General features: G+C 34.8%; 1 protein-coding gene across 1 annotated transcript in view; it reads right to left on the bottom strand.

The window, feature by feature from the left end:
• Nucleotides 1–3,488: 3,488 nt before the first annotated feature.
• LOC123658339 (delta-1-pyrroline-5-carboxylate synthase) overlaps nt 3,489–24,291 on the bottom strand; it is a 41,161-nt gene continuing 20,358 nt past the window's right edge. Inside the window, exons 2-10 of the mRNA XM_045593774.1 lie at nt 16,010–16,186; nt 15,508–15,651; nt 14,908–15,015; nt 14,202–14,372; nt 7,581–7,769; nt 6,704–6,896; nt 5,356–6,360; nt 4,731–4,868; nt 3,489–3,906 (exon numbers count right to left, since the gene is read on the bottom strand). Coding sequence (XP_045449730.1) covers nt 3,785–3,906; nt 4,731–4,868; nt 5,356–6,360; nt 6,704–6,896; nt 7,581–7,769; nt 14,202–14,372; nt 14,908–15,015; nt 15,508–15,651; nt 16,010–16,186 — 2,247 coding nt within the window. The 3' untranslated portion in view covers nt 3,489–3,784. The remainder of the gene's footprint in view (nt 3,907–4,730; nt 4,869–5,355; nt 6,361–6,703; nt 6,897–7,580; nt 7,770–14,201; nt 14,373–14,907; nt 15,016–15,507; nt 15,652–16,009; nt 16,187–24,291) is intronic.

Here is a 24,291-nt window from a genome sequence, read left to right as displayed (position 1 = left end):
ACAAATTTATTATAAATATTCAAATAATTAAACATATACATACATACATACATAAATACATATATACATACTGACATATATACATATATACCCACGTACACGTTGATTCATTACAATTACCATTTGAATAAATCAGTACAGTTCTTTTAGGACAGGGACTTTAAAATTAATAGCGGACGAAAATATCAATACAGCTAATCTAAAATTAATATGATTGAGCTATCAATACATTCGTACAATTCACAACTAATATATTAATTATAAACCAAGATTTGTCAAATAGTATCTCCTAATACTGAATTTCCATACAAACTGCTGGCTTAATACCCGTTAAATCGGTTTAACCTTCGTAAGTGGTTTGCGGCACTCAGCTTCCCTTATAATATAAGCTGAGATTGACGCAGTCGGGGGCGCCCCCTCATAAACCGGTCCCCATCTCAAGACTATACAAAATTATTATTGGAACTGATAATTGACTTTAAAAAACGGTAGCAAGATATTTTACTAATATTATAATGATTGTTTATTTTTAATTATAAAGTAAAAAAAGAGTCATACAATAACAAAACTTTTGGTAATGATTTAGACAATGTAATAAATACACTGCTCTTAAAACCCTAACTAATTTATTTAATAAAATATTCAAAATAAATAATATATTCTATGAAAGCACCACCTGTGTCGAATAGGTAGATTCATCCAATAATACCTTACACCCAAGCGATCCATCGATACGAGAGAAATGCAATCTCTTGAACGATTTCATGTAACGTGAAATGAATGTTGGAATTTAGTGATTACTAGCGACCCGCCCCGGCTTCGCACGGGTGCAATGGTGGTTCAAAATATACTACAGAATGACTTTATTTATAGTGTGAAGCTAGTTTATAGCATGGTTATTTACATAATAACAACAACATTCAAATAATATGCGTCGTTAGATTACAAGTTGTTACAGAATGCGTTGAAGAAATAAAGGTTCACTGCTCGTTCCCCGTAGGTGATAGCGTGATAATATGTAGCCTATATATTGACCCGACTTCTTAATAATATTCGTGCCAAATTTGAAGTAAATCCATGCAGTACTTTTTGAGTTTATCCCGGACATACATACAGACAAAGAGACAAACAGACAAAAATTCTAAAAACTATATTTTTGGCATCGGTATCGATTGTAGATGACACCCCAGGTATTCTTTAAAAAAATATTCAATGTACAGTTTTGACTTTCCTACCATTTTATTATATGTATAGATATATTGAACGAACTTATGTACTTATTTATATATTAGGTTTTATCCGCTAACCGGCAGTGGTGCAGCGTAGTGGATTTTAAGCTCCAATCCTTCTCCTACATGGAATGGAGAAACAGGCTTGTGCACGGCAGTGTTATGTTACAGGCTGTTTATCACTACATAGTATAAAACAAAGTCGCTTTCTCTGTCCCTTTGTCCCTAATGTCCCTATGTCCCTATGTATGCTTAAATCTTTAAAACTACGCAACGGATTTTGATGCGTTTTTTTTAATAGATAGAGTGATTAAAGAGGAAGGTTTATATGTATAATAACATCCATTAAATAGTAGAGAAATACTGTTATTTTTGAGGTTTCTAATGTGATGTCGTAAATAATTACATTTTTTCCGCTTACATTGCAAACGCAGGCTGAACCCTACGAGATTTATCAAAATAATGTACTAAGTATTGTACACATTGAAAAGGTCTACAGAAAACTCTTCTATGGTATATGTGTATCTCTTATGGATATCCCACAATAACATTTTTTTTTTGTCATTTACTTTTTACGATAAATACCTAATGGCTAATTTTCAAAGCGATTTCAACCAATACAGCATTAATCCTTATCTAACTAAATACCTTAAATACATTTCTGATTTAATATAAATCTATATGGCCCTTTACAGCATATAATCTAAATTAATATTTTCAAAGATATTACAGATTTAAAAATTGCGGGACCTAGCATTTGCGGCGGTTCCGGCCGGCCGGAGCAGCGGGAGCGTGCCTATAAATAGCGCGTCGGAGGCCGCGGTTCTCCTTGTAGCACTTTCAATTTAGCAGCGATGGGATGCGTCTATTTTATGCGCGGCAGCTATGAATAAATTTAAACTACTGGATCGATTTTAATCATTTTTTCAGTGAATGACATAGGCTATATATGTTATACCCGTGCGAAGCTAGTTAAAATATATTAAAAACAAAACACTACCTCAAGAAAAGGTTTGTTCGATATTTTTCATATACGACCTTTTCTTTCGAACGGTTAATATCTAGATACAGTGAAAAAAGGTCGGAAGCCGCGTTATTAATATTAAAAGCTTAATTATTATTTGTGAAAACGCTTAGAAACGTCGATTATATAAAGCTTCGGGGTCGCGGTCAGTAGCTAGTTCGCATGACTAATGACCTATCTTGACCTTATCTGTCCCTTAAAAGGATACCATGACTCTGAAAATTCATGGCGTAATAAATTGCTTTTATTACAGTCGGAATTAAAAGGAGAATGTCGTAAATTTTTTCAACAACATATATTGCTATAAATTTATATTTATGCCACAGTATTGGTAGCAATTATATTGTAATGGCGTATCAATTTAATATAGACATCTTTGTTATCATGAAGAACTTTTAGCTGGGAAGTAATGGAGTTTTTTTTTTTTGTTTATATAGTACTCTGTACGACCACATGGTAGCATATATTAAACTGTAAATTATATGTCAATTTTTATAGATATCTTAGGCAAGCTCGATCAAATGTGTTTTTGTCTACATATTTCATATTATCAATATAGATTTGTACTGCAAATTGTATCAACTGTGGAATTATGTTTGTTATTTTCTTGTATAATCTGTGAAGAACTGAATGGCTATCAAACTTTCGTTAAATTACAGACTTGGTTTCGGCCTTACTCTACCAGTCATCGAATCAGAAGAACAATAAAGTTACTTCAGACTTGGCTCCGGCCTTTTGATATATCAGAACGAAACTTACAAATTCAGACTAGGCTGTATGGATTATAGTCCTTTGCCTTTCCCTATTGGGGATAAATTTTAAAACAACAACATCAAACTGTCGTTTAACCTCTAATAAAAACAATTGGATAAATAAAATGAAATAAAAAGCATTATTTAATCTGCTCATATACATTTTAATATAACACCTACTTTTAAATAAAAAATGTAGGTTGTTAATTAAAAGAAATTAGGAATTGATTTTAAGGGGTCATTCAAGTCTTACGTAAACAGCGAAGGGGTAAAAGAGATGGGGTAGGGTTGTGCTGACTTTCGCTGACAAGGGGGGTTAAAAAATTACTGAATTTCCGCTTAAGTAATAATTGAATGAGCCCTAAAATAAAGACAACATTTCAACATAGTTATTTATTTTTTTATTCAAAAATAAAATTATAAGCACATAAACGTTCATTTTTTTATATAACAACAAAAAAAAATGAAAATATATACAATAAGTATTTACATTAATTTTATTTTTTCGAAAGTTTAATTTTTTTTCTCTACTGTTAGATATTAAAAAAGGAAATTACTCAATTATTACTAAAGGCGCCAAATTTTTTTATACGTCTAACGTAATATTATAATACATTTTAGTACAATTGCGGTTGTAACAAAGGGTCCCTATTTTATTTCTACTTATTAAGTATTGACTAAGAGAAAATATATTTTTAAATACATTTATATATGTTTTACATTAATTTTATTAAGAACCTACGCGCGTCATATAAAATATTAATTATATATCTAATGAGTCAATTAACTGGTAATTTTTCGTGTACCCAGTTTCGTTTCCCCTCGTTAAATTCCGCCGCAGTGTGGTCCGTTCCTTCGAGTATCCATTTAGTGGTCAATAGACCTTCCACTCCCACTGGGCCTGAATAGAAAAATATTATTTTCAAAACCATAATGATAAATGAATGAGTGAATGATGTTTATTTAATAATATAAATTGTTTTAAATTACATTTGCATGTTTAACTCGAACGAAGTCGCATAGATAGAAGTTCAAATAATAAAATAGTCACAGTAGACTTTTTTTGCAAACACGCTTAACAATGCTTTCGTTCTGCATATATTTTTCCACTAAAGTTTTCAAAAAATGTTAGCAAAATTGTTGACTTTATTTTCAAAACTATTTTCGGTCACGTTTCACATACTAATGTAATGAAAATAGTATACAACAATACTCTTTATATAACTAGTAAAGGAACAATTTCATACTACCCTAAAAAAATTTTTATAGAGACTTCATATCATTTGAAATCGAAGTAAAAACATTTTTAGTACTATTTTCTTCTATTTGAGCCTATACGAATATCGGCTTACTTATATCATTCATTTGATTCTAAAAGTGTGAAATGAGATGTTTTTAAAACCTTTTTATATTCATCCTTTTAATTTTTTTTACTTTTTTTTAAATTTATATTTTTCTCCTTTTACTTTTCAAGATTTGGCCCTAATAAATAACTATCATTACTAAGGTTCTGATGACCAACCCTTTCGGAACCTTCAAGAAACACGTACCTATGGCGTATCTATCACTGACAAATATATTATATTAAAATGGTCCTATTGAACTGCCTAGTTGGAATCCTCAGTTAAGTCTTACATTGTACTGAGTCCTATGATTTGTCTCAAATAGATATAATAGATAATAGATATAAATAGATTTTTTTCTTTCTTTCATTTTCTTTCTTACCTCTGGCATGTATCCTAGCAGTAGAAATTCCAACTTCAGCTCCAAGCCCGAACCGGAACCCATCCGCGAACCGCGATGATACGTTATGGAAGACACATGCACTGTCCACTGCGTTTAGGAACTGCTTCGCTGTGTTATCTGTTGTAAAACGCTTAAATTATTTCAATACTAGGTACTGTAGTCATGACCTTGATCGCAGTTGCCATGTCTTTTATTAGTGCGTAATATTACTAGTTTTGACATCATTTGAAATTCCAACTTATTTTTTCATACTTCCCCACTGACGCTATTTATTTCGCAACAACATTATTTCTGTAGGTACTACATTTTATTTTCTCTTGACAATGTAAATTATTGCCAAGTCATGCATTTTTTTTACTAAATAATAGTAGCTTTATCATTAACTCGTTCATAGCTCATACTATTATTTCGGTAAACTTAATAGATGAAAGAAATTAATAACATTAAATAAACTATATAGTAAAAGAAATAGAAGAAAATTTTTAATTTTCATTTTGTGTTACTAAATATGTGATGTGTCACTTTCATTAGAAATTTTAAGCTAAAAGTAACCCACAGCCTTTAAATTATACAATATTAAATTAATTTAAAAAATATCACTTACAATCTTCCGTTACAATAACATCTGTATGAGAGCTTCCAAATTTATGAATATGGTCAACAGCTTCGTCCAAATTCTTGACAATTTCTATACAACACTCGAGATCTCCGTACTCGTGTCTCATAGACCTAGCCGCTGGTGGACCAAATGTTAACTGAGAGGCCAATCTTGGCCCCGCGTGTATCTTAACACCTTCATTTTTCAACATGTTACAAACTTCCGTGAACAAGTTTCCAGTCAAATGATCTTCATGAATCAATAAAGTTTCCATAGCATTACAAGCCGCTGGATAGTCACATTTCGCGTCACGTACTATTTTCAAAGCTTTAACTGGATCTGCGTCCTTATCTAGATAAACATGACACACTCCCTCCGCGTGACCGAGTACTGGAATGTGTTGAGATTGTTTTTGTATACTCCTAACTAAATCTGATGACCCTCGGGGAATTATCAGATCTATGTGTTTTTCCATTGATAATAAATCGCTTATTTCCTCCCTTGTTGATACTAATGCTATAGCGTCCTGTGCTCCTACTGTTTGTAAGGATTCCTTGACTAATCCCATTAGAGTTTTGTTAGAATGGGCTGCTTCCTTCCCGCCTTTTAATAGTAAACCATTAGCCGAAGCCATTGCTAAAGCAGCTACTTGTGGTAAAGAATCTGGTCTAGATTCAAATATAACCAACAGAACTCCAATAGGTACGGTTACTTCTTGAAGTATCAAATTTTCGGCTAGTTTGGTCTTTCTCAAAACCCTGCCAACATTTTCGTAGCTAGAATCGGCTATTTGTTTCAGACCTATAGATAAAGTTTTGAGCTTTCCTGGACTCAGTGATAATCTGTTAAGTAATGGCGTTTCAAGGCCATTTTTCGTCGCTTCCTCTAAATCTTTTGCATTTGCCTCTAAAATTAAGTCTTTTTTGTCGAGTAGAAGATCTGCTAATGAATGAATGGCTGATGCTCTTTCCGCTGGTGTGAGTTTCTGTAAAGTTCTACTGCCTGACCGGGCTGGAACCAAATATATATAGTTTTACAACATGACACAGTAATATATGAAAATACCTTGGATATTTTTTTTAAGTGATATTATTGTTTCTTTCATACATGAAATAGTCATATATGTATAGGCACTATATAATAAAATTACTAAATATTTATAATAAAGAAATTAAATTTGAAAATTTAATAATACAGCTGGTTGTAAACCACAAATACATTATCTAACATAGTCTTAAAAAGTTACAGATTGTGTAGCACAATGGATGACTTTACAGCTGTTCAGTCATTTCTTTCAGACAACCCAATGTAGGTAGGATAAATCCTATCTTTAGTTAAAGAAAAATTTGCTTACCATTTTCAGCCATAACATCAACGGAAGTTGTCGAAACGGTTGGGCAGTCAGTGAAGAATGTACCAACTTTCCTTCCACTGATGATAGTCTTGATGGCTTTTTCCTGCATTCCATTGCATATGACCACACTGACCCCCCTCGCCATCGCCCATGTCGCTGCATTTACCTTTGAATCCATACCGCCTGTACCTACCTGGTAATGAAAACTTTCAACTAAATCTTTGAACCGTGAAATTAATTTCACATAATAGGTTAATGTTGCCTCCGATTTCATGATAGATAAAGACCCGTAATTGATTAATGTATTGGAATATGAACAATTTAGACTAAATAAGTTATCTTCAGTAAATCTATTCATCCTGGGATTCATTTTCAGTAAGTAGTAAATAAAAATGATTCAATAATCATAAATAAAAAATCATAATACCCACAAAAATTATTTCATTAATCTGAATATTATTAATAATCAAAAATACAAAGATCGTCTATTTTAGTACATAGACCACGTTCAGTATTACATTTTTATTATTTATTTTTGTGGGATGGTTCACAACTTTCTTTATTCTGCATTATTATTATTAATCGTCACATTCATTCATTCTTCTATTATTTAAGTAAGAAGAAAATTTATTACTTCACTGATATTGCAAATGTGTAACATTTAAAATTAAGTTTTAGATATACTTTATTTCTTTTGAGTTCCTCTTCTATATTTTTTTTTACACAAACAACACACATGAGTCCACGCCATTTTTGGCACGTACTTGTGGAGGCCTAGATCCAGCAGTGGACTGCGAAAGGTTGAAGCGATGGTGATGATCTCTTTTGCTAGTATTATCAATTAAAATAAGTCTCATTCCTATCCAATAGTACTAACCTTAGACTTCTGTCCAAATTGCACTTGATCTCGTTCCTTAGAAGTATAAGTATGTATCATTCGAGCTCCATCCTCCCATGGTGGTTTGTTATAGATACCATCAACATCAGACATCATGATGAGTAGATCTGATTGTATCTCAGCCGCAAGCAATGCTGATAGACTGTCATTGTCTTTTATACCTATACCCTATCAAATTTAGAAATATGTGAGTCTAGTAGTAAAGGCATTAATCCTATCATCTATATCGTCGGGATGATTCTCTATGTTTTTTTTTTTTTTTTTTTTTTTTTTTAACGATATATATCCACGGGCTTATAATGCCCGTGCTCTTGTTATTCCAATTATTTGTTTGTTACTCTCGATAACTTGGCACCTACATATGCAACTTAGAGACTAATTAAACTAAGCTTAGTATCACTAATCCTACGTGAGTCCACCGACCAAAATTTAAAGTTATGCTATCTTAATTTACTTATATATATAATTACTACTATTTATTATTACTTTTTCCTTTTCTTCACTTTTATCTTACAATTGTCCAGGGGTAGAAGCTGTGTACATTTCTTGAAATTTTTGTATTTATACTGTTATTTTTATTATCTAAGTTTATATTTACACTTATATGCTAGTTATCATATATGTACACTTATTTCCTAGTTACCTTATATATACACTTATGGCCTACTGGCCTACTTACAATATACACTTAGCCTAGGTTACTGTTAGTAAGTTTTTTTTTTTTTTTCATTTTTTGTTTCTTTTTTATATATATTCTTATATATTTATCACCATATATGTATTTTTTTTTAAATTAATATTATATAATTAATCTTAATTAATTTGTTACACATGTTAAGTATAAATAATTTGTACACGTTATGTTATATGTAATTAATCCTATTTAATTTAGTAATTATTATTTATATTTATATAATTAATCGTATTTAATTTAGCACTTAGTACTTATGTTTATATACACACTATTTATTTATTCAACAAGTGTCTTCACACGTCAATAGTTTTCAACATGTCGAGCACACTCTCAGTGACGGCGGCATCTCTGTGATGAATCGCCATCTTGAGACTGTGCTCGAGTATTTTCTTATCCGCGGTCTCCGCTGCCCTCGCCACAAAGCGACCAATTGCGTCGTCACGGTCGTCGGTGTAATAGACACAGGTGTTGGTGTGTCTAGTCACCGCGACTACAGCGTGCGAAACGCTGTCGTGGATCCTGAGCCTCCTCGCCTTCGTCTGGAGGACAATGACGTCCTCGTAGGTCTGGCCCTGCGCCTCGTGGATGGTTAAGACGCGCGATCCCTCCCCGGATCCGTATCCCTGGTCAGTCAGCAACCTCTTCTCCTCTTGCGTAAAGACCAGGTATAAGGTTCGGTCTCTTCTTGCAGGAATACGCGCGCCCGTGAGGCTCTCCACTCGCAAAGATCGGATCTTTGGGCTTGAGCTGTATACGTCTTTATAAACTTCGCTGATGGCAAGGGCTACGTCTTTGGGATTTCGATGCGTGCATGACAACTCGCACGAGATGGTTGTTATCCGGGTTGGTCTACAGTACCGCATTTCGAACAGGTTGTCCCTGTCGATGTACGGCAGCTGGTTTATGTCTCCGATAAGGACTACCTTCTGAGCTCCCGATAGTCGGGCGGCCATTACTATGGCTCCGAAGTGGTTCATGAGGGCCTCGTCCACCGTTAGGCGGTTGATTTTTGAGCCCTCGTTGAACCCATTAACTAGAACGGAGGCCATAGTGCGCACCTTTTGCTTGGCTTTGTTGCCGTAGCGGTGCGCCAGTTTTTCTTTTAAGTCTTTGGCCGCCTCGACTGTGGTCGTAATCACGACCTCCGTGTCCTCATCGAAGTCCCCGACTATGCGAGTTGTCTTGCCGCATCCCGGTACCCCGTTTATCCACTCCAGTGATGGTAGTCCCCAGGGCACGGTCGGTAAGCCGTCCCGGTCGCCCGAGATGGTTTTCGCCATCCGTAGCATCCGGTCCCCCAGCATTACTTTCGTGCATCTGGCCACTACCACCACTGGGTCCCCTTCAGGTGTTTCGAAGGCTTGTGGCTCCTCGTCATTCCCCTCCGACTCGACTGCGCTCACGAAGCTTGCTGTGCTGTTATATGCTGCCATATACCTACCCGACATCTTGCCCTTGAGTATTTGTCGGGTTTCACTGTTGTATATGGCCGCTTCGGCTTCCTCGAGTTCCACCTCCAGTAATCTTTGGTGATCGTACTGGTAGGCCTGCATGATCTTTTTGCAGGTGGCCAGGCTTACCTCGCGGTTTGCCTTTATTATCGCCAGGAACTCGATTAGGGCGTTCTCCGCATGTTGTAGCGGTGTGGAGGCAGGTCGAAGTCTCGGCGGTGTTACATGTCCCATGTCGGCCTTAGTACGAGCGGCCGGTGACGCCTCCGGGTGCCTCGGACTATTGTCTCTGGTGAACCTGCTCAGCGCCGCCGATTGCCGCTCACCCTGTCCAGCCTTTTTGGGAGAGAGGTGATGCGGGAGCTTGCCTGGTTTTGGGGAGATGGTTGCGTGGATAAAGGTCGCCAATGGCATCGAGCTCGGCTTAGGTTCAGGTGTGGCCTTTGCCTTAATTCGCTCTACCTTCTGGGTCTCTATCCGTTGTTGTAGGCGCTCCGAGCCGCAGAGCGTGGACTCGTCGTCGGCCGGAGATGCAGGAGGTGTTGGTGTTATGGATTTCGGTCTTAGATATCCGAGATCCTCCCCCCTGTCTTCGTAGACTATGACCTCACTGTACTTGGAGGCCATTAGGCAACCGTACCTATCAGATACGTCACCTCTATCATATCCGACCCTCATCGAATCCACGCTAATTCTTTTGGGGATTCCACCGGGGGTCTCGCTCAACCGGCGTAGCCACACACTAGACTGCGTAAAGGGGGACGTCTCTCCCCACTCGAACAGCACGATGGATTTGTTATTCAAACGCACCAGACGGTAGGTCGAGTCGCCCTTCTGTTCTTGCGATAGCGCTGTGATTTTAGTGCGCTTTATACTTGTCTTTTGCGTGCTACCCTTTAACAGTAAAGCGAGCCCCGGCGAAATCGCCAGCCGATCGCGTCCTTCGGAACGACAGAAACTTATTCCCATCCTTTCTACTTCGCTGTCCATGAACAGAGCCACGCATCTGGTTTTAATTCCCACTACTTCGCTTCCGTTCCCTTCGCTAAGCGAGGATTGTGTCATCCCGCTGTGGGTCGGTTGCGGAGGTGCGTTTTGGTCGGCTCTATTCCTGAACAGTTTCTGCAGCGAGGAGGGCATGATCTTTGTTATTTGACCCAGAAGGGTGCGGCCAGGAGAAATCCGCGGAGCCGTTGAGCTGTTTCTCTGAGTGGCTTGTTGGACACAGTTTTGTTGTGTTTGTAGTTGTGCGTTGTGTGTTTGGGTGTGTGTTGCGTGGACGACGGTGTTAGCGCTCTGCGTGGGTATTACAGCAGGTGGTGGAGCGGTCGTGCTGTTCCTTTTTGCGGCTATATTGACGGCCTTTCTCGCGAATGTGAGGAAGGCAGTTCTGTTTTTTTCACTCTCCAGGATGGTATGGAGCGATGTCTGCTCAAGTTTGATCTGGAGTTTGAGTTCTAGATCTAACCTATCCTTACTGAATCTCGGGCAGTCCAGTATAACATGCAGAACTGTCTCCTCACAATTCGGATCGCAGATACATGAAGGACTGTCAGTGAGGTGGAATCTGTGGAGATACGCCGCAAATCCTCCGTGGCCGGTCAGAATTTTTGTGTCGACAGCTGTTGGTGCCGATTTCCTTACCAGCCTGCAAGCGGTCTTTACATCCGGTAGGAATATTTTCGTGACCGAGCCCGTCTCCGAAGAATTATATCTTTCCTGCCACATCCTGACAGTCTCTTCCCTGATCTGCCTTCTGACATACGAGATGGGTACTCTGTCGTAGTCAGGTGCCGTCTTTTTTGTTAAGGCCGCCTTTTTGGCCAACCCGTCCGCTCTCTCATTGCCCGGTGTTCCAACATGGGCCCTCAACCAAAAGAACCGCACTGTCTTATTCTCCTCCCGGAGCTGTCTGATTCGACTCTTCATTTCCAGGGCCAGAGGGTGAGTCACTGAGGGGCTCCTCAGCAGATCTAAAGATGACCTCGAGTCGCTCAAGATGTTAATGGAGCATGACTTTGAGGTTTTTGCCATGTCCACGGCTCTGAAGAGTGCGTACATCTCCGATTGAAAGACAGTGTTGTGCGGCTCTAACCGGAAAGTAGAGTATCTTACTTCCCTGCCTTGGTCCCAGCATGTGAGGGCGGCTCCTACTTTACCCTCTATTTTGCTTCCGTCGGTAAAGATGAAAGGCCCGACGATGTTGTGTTCTTCAAGGACTTCGGGGTTCAGATTCTCTAAGCGCTCGTACTCTGTTGTCATGAGTAGGGAAGGGTGGGGATTTTGCATTGGTCCCACCCTGCGCTCTAGCTCTCTTCCCGGTGGAAGAAGATCCGTGCTGTGACCTTTTTTGGTTTTGAATAGTATGGCCGCCTCTCGGACGCGAAGGTCTAACGGGAGCAAGCCAGTGAGGACTAGTGCCGATGTCAGAGACACCGTTCTGTACGCCCTGCACATTTTTTGTGCAAATCCTCTCTGCAGTGAGTCTAGCTGCTTTCTTATCGACAGTTTTTCTGCTGCAGGGGACCATACGCTCGCTGCGTACAGAACGATGGGCTCTATCACCGCCACATATATGATCCGTACGATCTCCCCATTCAGACCCCAACTCACTCTCGCCGCGCGCGCGAGCTGTTTATAGATGTCCGCCGCTTTTTTACACACGGCGGATACGTGCGCGTTGAAAGTGAGCTTCGAGTCCAAAATGAGCCCCAGCAGTTTTATTTCATCTACAAGCCTCAGTCGAGTGCCGGACATATGGATTATGGGGGTGTCGTATTTGAGTTTTTTAGTGAGCACCATCGCGTTGGTTTTGTGCGCGGCGAAGCTCAGCTTGTTACGTATACCCCACTCTTGTACGGCCGCTAAGGTGGTTTCGGCTGAGGTCTGTAGGTTGCTGGTTTTTTGGCTGGAGAAAACGAGGACAACGTCGTCCGCAAAGGCCTGGCAGTATACCCCCATCGCGCTGATCTCTCTCAGAAGCGAATCCAGTATGAGGTTCCAGAAGGTCGGCCCGCCAATGGATCCTTGGACACAACCCTTCGTGGTCTCCTTTTCACTGGTCGCTCTGGCGTAATTTACGATGACCTTTCGGTCCTGGAGGTATGAGGCGACCATAGCGTATAGGTTTCTCGGGCAATGCTTGTCCACTAGCTGTTTTTTGAGAGCCGGCCACCATGCATTGTCGAAAGCGCCCTCTATGTCAAGCGATACCAGAAGTACTATCTTCTTGGACTTAATTTCCTGCCTGATATGCTCGACGAGATCGTAGAGGGCGTCTTCCGTTCCCCTCTGTGGCATGATCCGTAGATTCTCTATGTTATCGTTTGAGAGATCTTTACTTTATGTTGAATAAATTATTATTGGCCTGCCAATATACTTCCATGTAGGAGAGAAGTGGCAGATTTAACTCCAAACTATATTTTTATGGTGAGGCCTTCGACTAAAAATGGGACGTTTACATGCTCTTTCAATTCTGTTCAGTTCAGTATTAGTACTGAAGAAAGTAAAATGAACCGAAAAAATTTACTTAAGGCACTTTTTTTTAATAATTTTCTTCCTCTGTTTATAAAAAATTTCCAGCTTTACCTTAACCATTATTAATTAATTAAAAATAAATACAATTTTAATTCGTAAGACGACGATTATATAAGTTTTATTAAAGTACTTTTGTACCCTATTTGAATTAAGTATTTTTGATTATTATACTTAAATAATTAAGATGAGAAAGAAATAACGCTCTTTATGTTCAAAGTTTTCACGTACGACAGAGTTTATTAAAAATCATAATTTAATTATTTTCAATCATAATTTAATTATTTTCAATAAAAATAAATAATATTAACTAAACGCTTCGTGGACACACGAAACTAGCGTCAGTATAAATGCCTAGAACATTCCACTAACATGTAAATTTTATTGCACCAATACAATAGAATAGCAACAAATAATCCTAATACACTGATACATTTAGTACTGTACCACAAAATGGCACAAAGCCATAACCCGCAAAAGCTTCCCGTCGTAACCATAATATAAATCTGTCCAGAACAATAGTGCTGTTTTAGATAATATGGTATAGTAGATTCCATTTATACTAGGTATGTTACTTGATTAGATTTTTATCGATAACCTAAAATAGTGACTACGAAGTTTTCTCATTTTCTGATACAACCTACACTACTACATTTCTGATACAACCTACTACAGTTTCGAAATGATTTTATGTTATTAAGTATGAATAGGAGATATAAAAGTAAATATTATAATAATTTAATCGATGGTATAACTCTGATGAAGAACTCAAACATTTTAGATTTATTTTGATACTTAAAGGTTCAATAGAGGCAGACCCCATTTACATGTAGATTTATCGAGCTATCTCCTGAATATGTATATGTTCAAAAACTAATCTGGTATAAGTCTAAATTCATAAAATCAAGTGAAAAAACTTACCTTTTTACCAGTTCCCGGTACAACGGTGTCATCGTGTATGTACATGGGGGGGCTAACAGCGTCATTAGTGTTTACTATTGGAACGATGTTCAAGGATATCAGCTCAGACAGTGTGCAGAATAAATTTTTTCTAGTTTCTTCGTTATAGAAGTCTGGTTTTGTTACTAGGACCTGTTTTAATTCGTTATTTTTAGTTTAGCTGTTAAAAAATATAGCTCGAAATGGTTGTATCAATTTCAATTTAATAAAGGTGAAAATATTCTCACTACATTGCATTTTTGTGAAGATTATAAAAATGACGAAATTGTTTTTTATAATAAGAAAATAAAAATTAAGAACATTACGTTTAAGAAAATTGTCAACTCCAATAAAAATTTATATAGCCTTTAGTATTTGAGATTCAATTAACTAAATTTTATAATGTCCAAACTTAATTAACAATTCTTATCGTACATTTTATTTTCTAAGAAAAAAAATCCACATCAACCAATTGTCAAACCATCCAATCAACTAGCCAACCAACTCTTCCGACCAAACAATTAACCAAATATCTGACAACATTGGAAATGAAATGGATAGGTAAAACTTTGTATGAAAAGTTTTATTATATGTATCATTAAACATACCTGAGCGTTTTTAACCAAGTCTAAGACGAATATGGTTGACGAAGCTAATATGAAACTTATCATTACATAGACAAACATACCTGAGCAATTTTAACATTGTATTGAGAGAACATCGCGTCATACATTGACATTAGCTCAGACTGACCAACTGCTGCCGCGGCACGAGGGTCCAAGATACTTCCCGCATCCTGGAATGACATAGCATTTATGTAAGTTAAAAAAAACTATCAGTAATATATCAGTTTTTTAATCAGTAATATAGACTAATTCAAACAATAAAGACAAAAGCAGCAAGCCATCATATGAGAACATATTATTTAGATGTTGAGACCAGATTATTAATCAATTACTAAGTGGTAACTGGTCAAGTTCGCTTAATTGAGTTACTTGTTGCACTTTCAACTGAGCCTTGGGATCAAAATGATGATATTTTACAATGGTATAGGTTGGGGGTACAGCTTATGGGTTCACGCTTACGTTACGGACATCGTAATGCTTGGCATTTGTGAATTAGAATAAATTCTAATTGCAAAATTGAATATAAGATTGTTTTTTTATTTGCCTAAGACTACATCAAAATATTTCTAGGAAACTAAAATAAAAATGTCATTTTAGCTGGACTTAAATTAAAAATAATTGAGAAAATAATATTTGAATAAATTATAAAAAGTAAAAATTACCTCACGAGTGTGATCACTGGGTGAGAGCGTTTCCCTCATAGACAAGGACATGAGCAGTTCTTGAGTTAACTTTTGTCTTCCAAAGGCGACGGCGCCGCTGGTCACCATTATACATTCTCGGCCCTCGTGGTGACATTCTGCTACCTGGACATAATATTCTAATTTATTTATCTTCATAAGTTTTGTTTAACTCATGATTATTAAAATTACAATTTGTTCAAGCATACAGGTTTGTATGATGCAAACGGAAATCCTATGAATCCTTGCCATTCATAGCATCGCAAGCACGTTGCGGACCTTCCTGACCCTCTCTAGGAGCTCTGTTCACCTTACTCAATCAGGTCGAGATACTTTTCCAGTATCCTGCTCCAGATTGTTAGGTCATATGACATTTACAAAAGTAGTTCTTCCTTTTCGTTTTCATATGATTGCTTAAAACTTAGTATGCTATAACGGTATAGATAATATTATCTAATAATACAATACATGAACATTTCTTTACCTGTTCGATTATTGAAGATAATCGTCCTAAAGCCAGACCATTACCGTCTTCCCTTGTAATGACAGCACTACCAAGTTTGACGACAAGTCTCCTTGCATACTTTAGCTGAGATCTATCCGAAAATGTTTGTTGTTTCCTTTCCGTGCTTACAAGAGTCCGCTTGTCTACGTTTAAGCCCTGAAATTAAATAACTTTATATGAAAATAAGATTTTGTATTCCTACAATTATAAATGGAAACTCTTGCATCATGTGTTAATAAATTAAAAAACATTGAAAATAATAGATACTATTAACATTTATAATATAAGCTAGCTGTACCTTGCGCGCCTTGCTACGCTTTATTAGTTTTTTTTTTGGTCGTACCAACTTAGAAGCCTTTGTGGGGTCATGCACAACCCTTTGCTGAAGATCATGACATGATCAAATGCATAGTTTATGATACTATAAAGGACATATAGTCAAACATTCATTTTTCTGAACAAACATTCATCTGACTCGGCAAACGTTGTCTTGTCGCTAAACGCTATTTAAAAATAGGGGTTGGTGGTAGAAGGGTGAAAATTTAGGATTGTATGTATTTTTCAACACCAAATTATAATAAAATAAAAAATAAATAATTTATCTAAAAATTAAAAAAAAATTGTGGACTACCTTGAGAATTTTATATATTAGATATATATATATAGATGAAACTACCCATTGGTTAAAAGTACGAATGTGAAAATGACAGTAAAAAATTTGGTCACACATAACCATAATTCTGAACAAAATCGATTCCGGGTCGATTGTTATGCAAAGGATAGATACGTAAAATTGAATGACAGGTAATTTCATTGTTTTTCGATATCAACGAAGTACTTCAGGCTTGGGCAGTTTTTACTATGAAAATAACATTCTAAAGGTTTTTATAGCACACTATTTACAAGAAAACGACGATGTTCTTATTTTTACGTTCCTATAAAAGAGGGAAGTTCCAATATCTCAACGGGAACACATGTTTGCAATACCCTGTCGAAACGAAGAACGGTTGGTTTAATCGTCTTAAATTTTCTTTTTTAGAGTTTCGTTCGAAATAATGAAAAAAAAGCGGCTCTAATATATACCCTTATAGGATCACACCCTTTTCTCAGAGACAAAAATTTACTCCGCATCTACTTAACCATTTCTAACTCGTCGTTAACAATACTTTAAATAATTCTAATTTTACACTTAAAATATATATCTTTTTTTTACGCGTAATCGGATGAAGAACAAAGGCTCGCGTTTAAATAAAATAGTAAATAGCAAATTTATTATTCTAAGCCCTCTCAACAAAAGTTTTACTCGCGTTTGTTCTGGTTTTTATTACTTTTTTAGTCTGAAATAAAGCTGTTTAAGTGCTGGTTATTAAACAAACAGTACTCAACATTCGTTGTTATTTGTATTTGTTACAAAGGACCTTTTATTGCAGCAAATATATACGATAGTATGATAAAAATTATATGTTAAATAAAATACCTATATTTTATCGTCATAAAATATAGGTATTTTCTTCGTCGAATGCAAGCCAATTTTGAATCTATACTAATATTATAAAACTGAAGAGTTTGTTTGTTTAAACGCGCTAATGTCAGGAACTACTGGTCCAATTTGAAAAATTCTTTCAGTATTAGATAGCCCATTTTTCAAGGAAAGCTATATATCATTACGCTAAGACCAATAGGATCGGAGCACCAATGAAGAATGTTTCAAAATCTCCTGAGAGCTTCCGCTACGTGCGCTGCGTAAATAGTTAAAATTAGCGTTAGCCCAAGTGACTATTCCACGCGGATGAATTCGCAGGCAGAAGCTAGTTTATTATAATAATAATTTTACACCTCACTCTTCCAAAAGCGTTCGAAGCTATTCGTATTCGCTTTTAATATTATAATTATAATTGTACCTATATTACTAATTTTAAATGTATGAATTATAAAACAAGCTAGCTATAGCTTTGTTATTATTATTAATCTTTTTCATCGTTTTATTACTTTATCACTCTTGCGCTACTGTGTCCTGTGGTAACATCGTTTTTACCACCGTAATATAGTTTACTCTAGTAGAAATATCTTATACAGAATAGTTCGCCCTTCCAACTTTATTCATATATATGATTTCTACTTATGTGTACTTTTTTAAGCACTGGAAACCTTTAGTTACTTAATTTACTATAGATTTAGATAAACTTTTTAAATTATTTACTTATTTATCACTATCACATCGTCGTAGAATGCCCCATTAAAATATAAAAACTGTGAAAATTTAAATCGTCTTCCTATTACAGTTCTAAACATAGCCTTGTTACAAAAGAGACGGAGGGTCAGTAGAATCTTTGTACCCGTATTATGGGTACCGTTATAGTACCCTTTTTGTATAAAATCCTAAAATATGAGGAAAACTGTTACGAAAATGTACAAAGAAATCTTAAGATTAATGCAGGTTTTCGCGCAGTTACTACGAAGGAAGTAAAATAGGCCAACCGATATGATATGACCATTACTTAACAATAACATAATCTTGCATTTTGTGCAAGTGATTAGTCATTAATTTTCTAAGGAAAAAAATATTCCAAGCGAAATAATATGGCTCGTAATCGGAACAGTTAGTGTGTTTGTTACTGTGCAATATTTTATCATAAGCGGTCATTAACCTTACAATTACATGATTAGTATCAATGTACGTAATTTAACGTTTGCGTATATTATGTAAACAAATCTTTTTCAATCAACATTTTTACATTTAGAACTATGATTAATATTGTTATTAATATGTATTTTTAGTATAAATGCAAATGATTTTGTTTCAATTACATATACTGAGACGACGCGAAATAAAATTCCCGTGAACTAAAGATTGTCTTTCACAAAAATACTTAAGCACGAATCCCTTTAAGAAGACTTTATGGTTAGCGCTAAAATGGATTACATTTTAGAATCCTTGGATATTTTATAAAAACGAAATAATAATAACAGTAAATTTCTGTATCTAATTTACAAAGACAAAAAGTGCGTTTGGGATTTATTTTATTAAATACAATAGAAACTTTCAGTTGCACAAAACACTTTTTTTTAATTTATACTTTGAGATGATGTACACACTGAATAACACTCAGATTGTTTCATAAAAACACAATAATTTTTTTTTAATTTATATTTTGAGATAATGTACACACTGAATAACACTCAGATTCTTTCAGAAATTTGATACAAGCGTACGGAGAACCATGACACGTTTGTATAAGGCAGGCGATTAAGGTAGATTTCGAGACATTTATTGTTAAGAATTAAATGATTTTTAATAATGAATTGGAATACTAAATTATAGATCATAATACAAAATGACATATGTGCTCTATATATTTTTGTTTACTAGCGGCTTATAATTTTTAGCAACGTAGGTAGTTGATAAATATAGTCAATAAAATACGCATTTTTAGACATAACTCAAAAGTAATCGTCAGATCTGGATCGAAAGGGACCACACGATAAGCACTAGTTTTATTTAGATTAAAAAATAATCATCTAAATCGGTAGACCCAGATGAGGAAACAAATATTTAAAAATGCAGTCGAATTTAACACCATCCCTTTTTTTGAAGTGGGTTAAAAAATTACATACTCTATGACAACACAAAGGTAACGTAAAGAACGTTCATTTACGTCAATTTCTTAAAATTCCTATTTCGTAATTGTTTTCACGATTACAGGATTCCGACATAAGACAAAAAGAGAAATTTTTTAAGCGCTTAAACAGATTTTTCAGTACCTATAAACGTAAATAACATGGATGGAATTAGTCCCTCCGCTTACAAGCTTAAACGCCACAAACAGGTAGTATTTTCGAATCTCTTTTAAATGAAATGAATAAGTCTCCTTTTAGTTTAGCGTAGGACGTTAAGTGACCAAGGAATAAATTTAATATATATGTGTAGTCGCGTATTTAGTGAATCCGAATCAATATAAAAACAAACAACTATTGAGAGAAAAAATTGTCAAATATCATTTTGTCTATAAAGTTACGGTTAATTTATAGACTTCACATGTAGATCACAAGTATTAGAAATTATACAAGGAAGTTCAGCATACAGTATTCTTATAATCACTGATTTTATGACGAAACAGCACATTATTTACTGCATATATTACTAAACCTATAATCGTATTTATACCTTCCTCAAGCATCATTGAATTATCAGACACTTCTCTAATAATTTAACATCGATGTCATTAATGAATAGTATAATGTCTTAAACAACAATTTTGAATTAGTATAAACACACGAATTAATAGTCTACATAAGGATGTATCCTTAATCCTCAGCAAGAAATTAGTAAAAAGTTTTTTTTTTTTTTTTAACTTAATAATAGCAATAAATTTTACCCTAAAATCTGAACTGGACATAATCTTCACAATCTACTTATTGAAAAAAAAATATTTTGCTAACTTACTAGTATTTTTAAAGATTAATCGCGATAGGGTTGGTTGGAAAACGAACTAAGGTATATTATATTCGTCAACCGTCATTCAATCCAGACTCCTAAAAGGCAACCCTACGTCATCGTATTCGCAATGAAACAGCGCTCATTTCTATGTAAGATTTATTTAGTAAACATCTGGGTGAAAGTAACTAATATACTAATATACCTGCTTATACCTGCCAACCCGGTAGGAAAATAATAAACAATCCGAAGTTTGCGATTTCTACAGGGTTCATACTGTCGGTAGGTATTAAATTTGTTCTTCTAAAAACTTTCTTTAAACTCCTCTCTTTTTTAACTCTCTCTCTCTCTCTCTCTCTCTCTCTCTCTCTCTCTCTCTCTCTCTCTCTCTTTAAACTCCTGGGTATATTTTTAAATATTTTTTTTTCTATTTAATATTAAATATAAGCCTAGCCAAAAAAATTTAGTCAAACTTTTCGCGATTATTTTTCTAATATACTATAGTTATGTTTGCTCGCAAATGAAAAAAACCGACTTCAATGACATCGACAAGTAATACAACGTAACTAAACGAAAAAAATTAACAAACGCACAAGTCGTCATTACGATTTTCGAAGGTTTCCCTCGGTTTCTTTAGGATACGGTCGAATTGAGTAACCTCCTCCTTTTTTGAAGTCGGTTAAAAAATAAATATGCAACAATTTTCATCCTTCAAGCAGATGGGTAAAGTTCGTCTCTAGTTTGGATCTCCTACTATTTATAGATTTTTAAGTCCTAACGTTGGCGTTGAACTTTTGTTCTTTATAATAACCTCCACAAAAAACTCGAATTAACTTAAATTATATTTAAATGTCATAAGCAATTTAGTCTTAAATGAATCGTAATTTTCGATTGAAAAATATTCAAAGAATAATATTACACTTAAATAATATTTGCAATAAATTCATTGTAATTTCAAAACACGAAAACTGAGCAAGCCGCCAGCTGTGTGGTGATTGAATACGCGAATTATCTGATAAAACACTTGCGCTAGCCTGATTCTTATGAAAACATACGAATAATACTTAGATCTGACAAGTTGAAACTTGAACTGATAAGTTGAACCTAGTTTTAAAATAGAACTTAAGAGAGGATTTGGTAGACTGTGAAGAGAGTGATTAAATCAAAACAGGTGTCGCATGAGGTATCTTAAAAAGAGGTAGATTTCTTCACACGAGAAAAGAAAACAAACGTTAAAACGTCCTATAGAACAAAATTGTCTTCACTCCATTCACAAATTCGACTCTGAATGAAATCAAATAAGCTTATAGTTTATTTTGATATAAATGTTTATTTAGATAAGTTAAAGGCTGTCTCAAAATTCTCTTAAGGTTAAGGTGTATCCATAAATTCTCAGTAGCATAAGCCAGTCTTTTTTAATATCGTGTTTTTTATCTTTATTTTATAAATATAATGTATCATAAAATATGTAAAGTATAGTTTTCTACAGATTTGAACTTATATGATTATTTATAACACACTTACAGTTTTTAAGATGGAGCTCAAATTCGAGGGACATTTTATATTGGAATCGGAGTAGAGTAACACATGAAATTAACCTTAAATATTATGTCGTATTGTAGCTGTTATAACGATAAATAATATTAACTAATTAAAACTTAAACCAGATAAAAGAGCTTTAAAATCAATTTCGTTGAGTTCAGATCGCTCTTTACTTTTATTATTAAGTCGAAGAATAATTTATAATTTTTAAATATTTTATAGTAAGAAACTGCTGCGTGGTTACGGCAGTAAAGAATATAGCCACCCCCTCTCTTCCCTTGGGGTGGTATGAGGCGACTAACGGGTAACACAATTCCACTATCACCTTTGCACTTAAAAAGCCGACCGATGGCGACATAACCATCCAACTGCTGGCTTTAAAATACACAGACGGGCAGCAGCGTCTTCGGTGCGACAAAGCCAGCCCTGCGGTCACCAACCCGCCTGCCCAGCGTGCAGCAGCTATAGGCAAAACATACGAGTTCGCGCCATTTTTGGCGCGAACTTGTGGAGATGTATGTCCAACAGTGAACTGCGATAGCCTGAAGTAAATGAGTGAGTTATATGAAAAGCGATTTCAGAGCGAAATTTCCTACGTATATTAGATAATCAAAAAACTTCTAATATTTAACAAAAATATACGTTTACCTGATTGAAATAAATAAATTTCTAAATTATCATTACAACGAAAATAACGAGTAATAAAATTACTTTGATTCGCAGAAATTTTTTATAATTTTCCTTCAATTCTGATTTGGATGCGATATTAGATTTCTCTTCGTAACGAAAGACTACTTTGAAGTTATATATTTTTTTCTGTTTGTGTATGTGCTTTGATATTCTTTTGAAGTCATTTCAATTCGTTTACTTTTCTTCAAAATATTTATATTCTTAAATTGTATTAATGATATTTTATAGATGATGTCAGTAAATCCTTCTTTACTTCCTAAATATAGTTTTTTTTTTTTTTTTTAGGAATTACTATTCACAAGTACATACATGCCAGTCACATCGTAACGTTATTCATAATGTACAATCAAATGAAGCTCACGAATCTTAATAATATTATGTGGCATCTTTAGCCGTTGGATGGCAAAAACATATTTTAAATAATATTCTAGCATTGGTAACAGTTATTAAAAAAGAGATTAAAAACATTTGATTGTACTTGAAACGATTTTATATAATTCTATAATTAAAAATTATAAACTGTATTTTAAAATTTATTTGATATAAGCAAATGAAATGCTTTCATCGAGTGAGAGTTTCAATTATTGGTTATATTTATTTATAAATCATTGACAAGGGGTAACTTTTATAAGCTAAATTGAACCTTTCATTAAACGTTGTTTATATTATACTACCTAATATTCACGTCTTTGTCTGCTTTATTTATCTATAATATAAAAATGAGTCGCTGAATGTGTTGCTAAGCGCAAAACTCGAGAATGGTTGGACCGATTTCGCTAATTCTTTTTTTAAAATATTCCTTGAAGTACGAGGATGGTTCTTACGAAGAGAAAAATTCTAAAAAAAAAAAAATTTAAATTTTCTGAAAAAGTCTCAAAACAACACTTTTCTATACTCCCATACAAAAGATTTGTGATAATACTTAAAAGTCACTGTTAGGCGATACGAAGTTCGCCGGGTCAGCTAGTTGCATATAAAAAAATCCAATATCCACAAATAATAAATAAGTGGAAAGAGTGGTCTCTGCCTACCCATACTGGAAAGAGGCGTGATTATATATATGTATGTATGTATGTATGTATAAATAAGTGCAAGTTCAGATTTACACTGAGATGAAGTAGGTTTTATTGAAACGCAAATTAAGTTAAAATTGCTTTTTGTCCACGTGGATTTTGAAAGATAGGCTGGGGTACTTTATTTTATTTTAAAAATCTATTCTAGATCTATTTCTTAAGCAAAAATAATAATGGAATTCATTATGCAAAGCAATCTCTTCGTGAAATTTGTATTGATGGAAACATAATTCTTTTTTCTTTGTTCATTTTCTTCTCTTTTTGTACTTTCTTGAAAGCTAATATTTGATAGTAAAAAGATATTACATTAATAAAGATATTAACTTTAACTCCGCTAATCACTATAAATATAAAAAAATATTGACTATTTTTTTTATACAAGCAGACTTAACGATGGAGGTTTTATTAAAGGTATTTCAGAATTAAATTATGTTGAATATGTTCAGTATTATTGCACTTTTCTCAAGACAAGTACTTACATATAGACTCTTAAGTAGAACAAAAAATAATTATGATCATGT

The sequence above is a fragment of the Melitaea cinxia genome, chromosome 12 (assembly GCF_905220565.1).
Source record: "Melitaea cinxia chromosome 12, ilMelCinx1.1, whole genome shotgun sequence".
Lineage (NCBI taxonomy): Eukaryota > Metazoa > Arthropoda > Insecta > Lepidoptera > Nymphalidae > Melitaea > Melitaea cinxia.
Note: the sequence above shows the minus strand (reverse complement) of the source record. Positions and strands in the feature narration are given on the sequence as shown.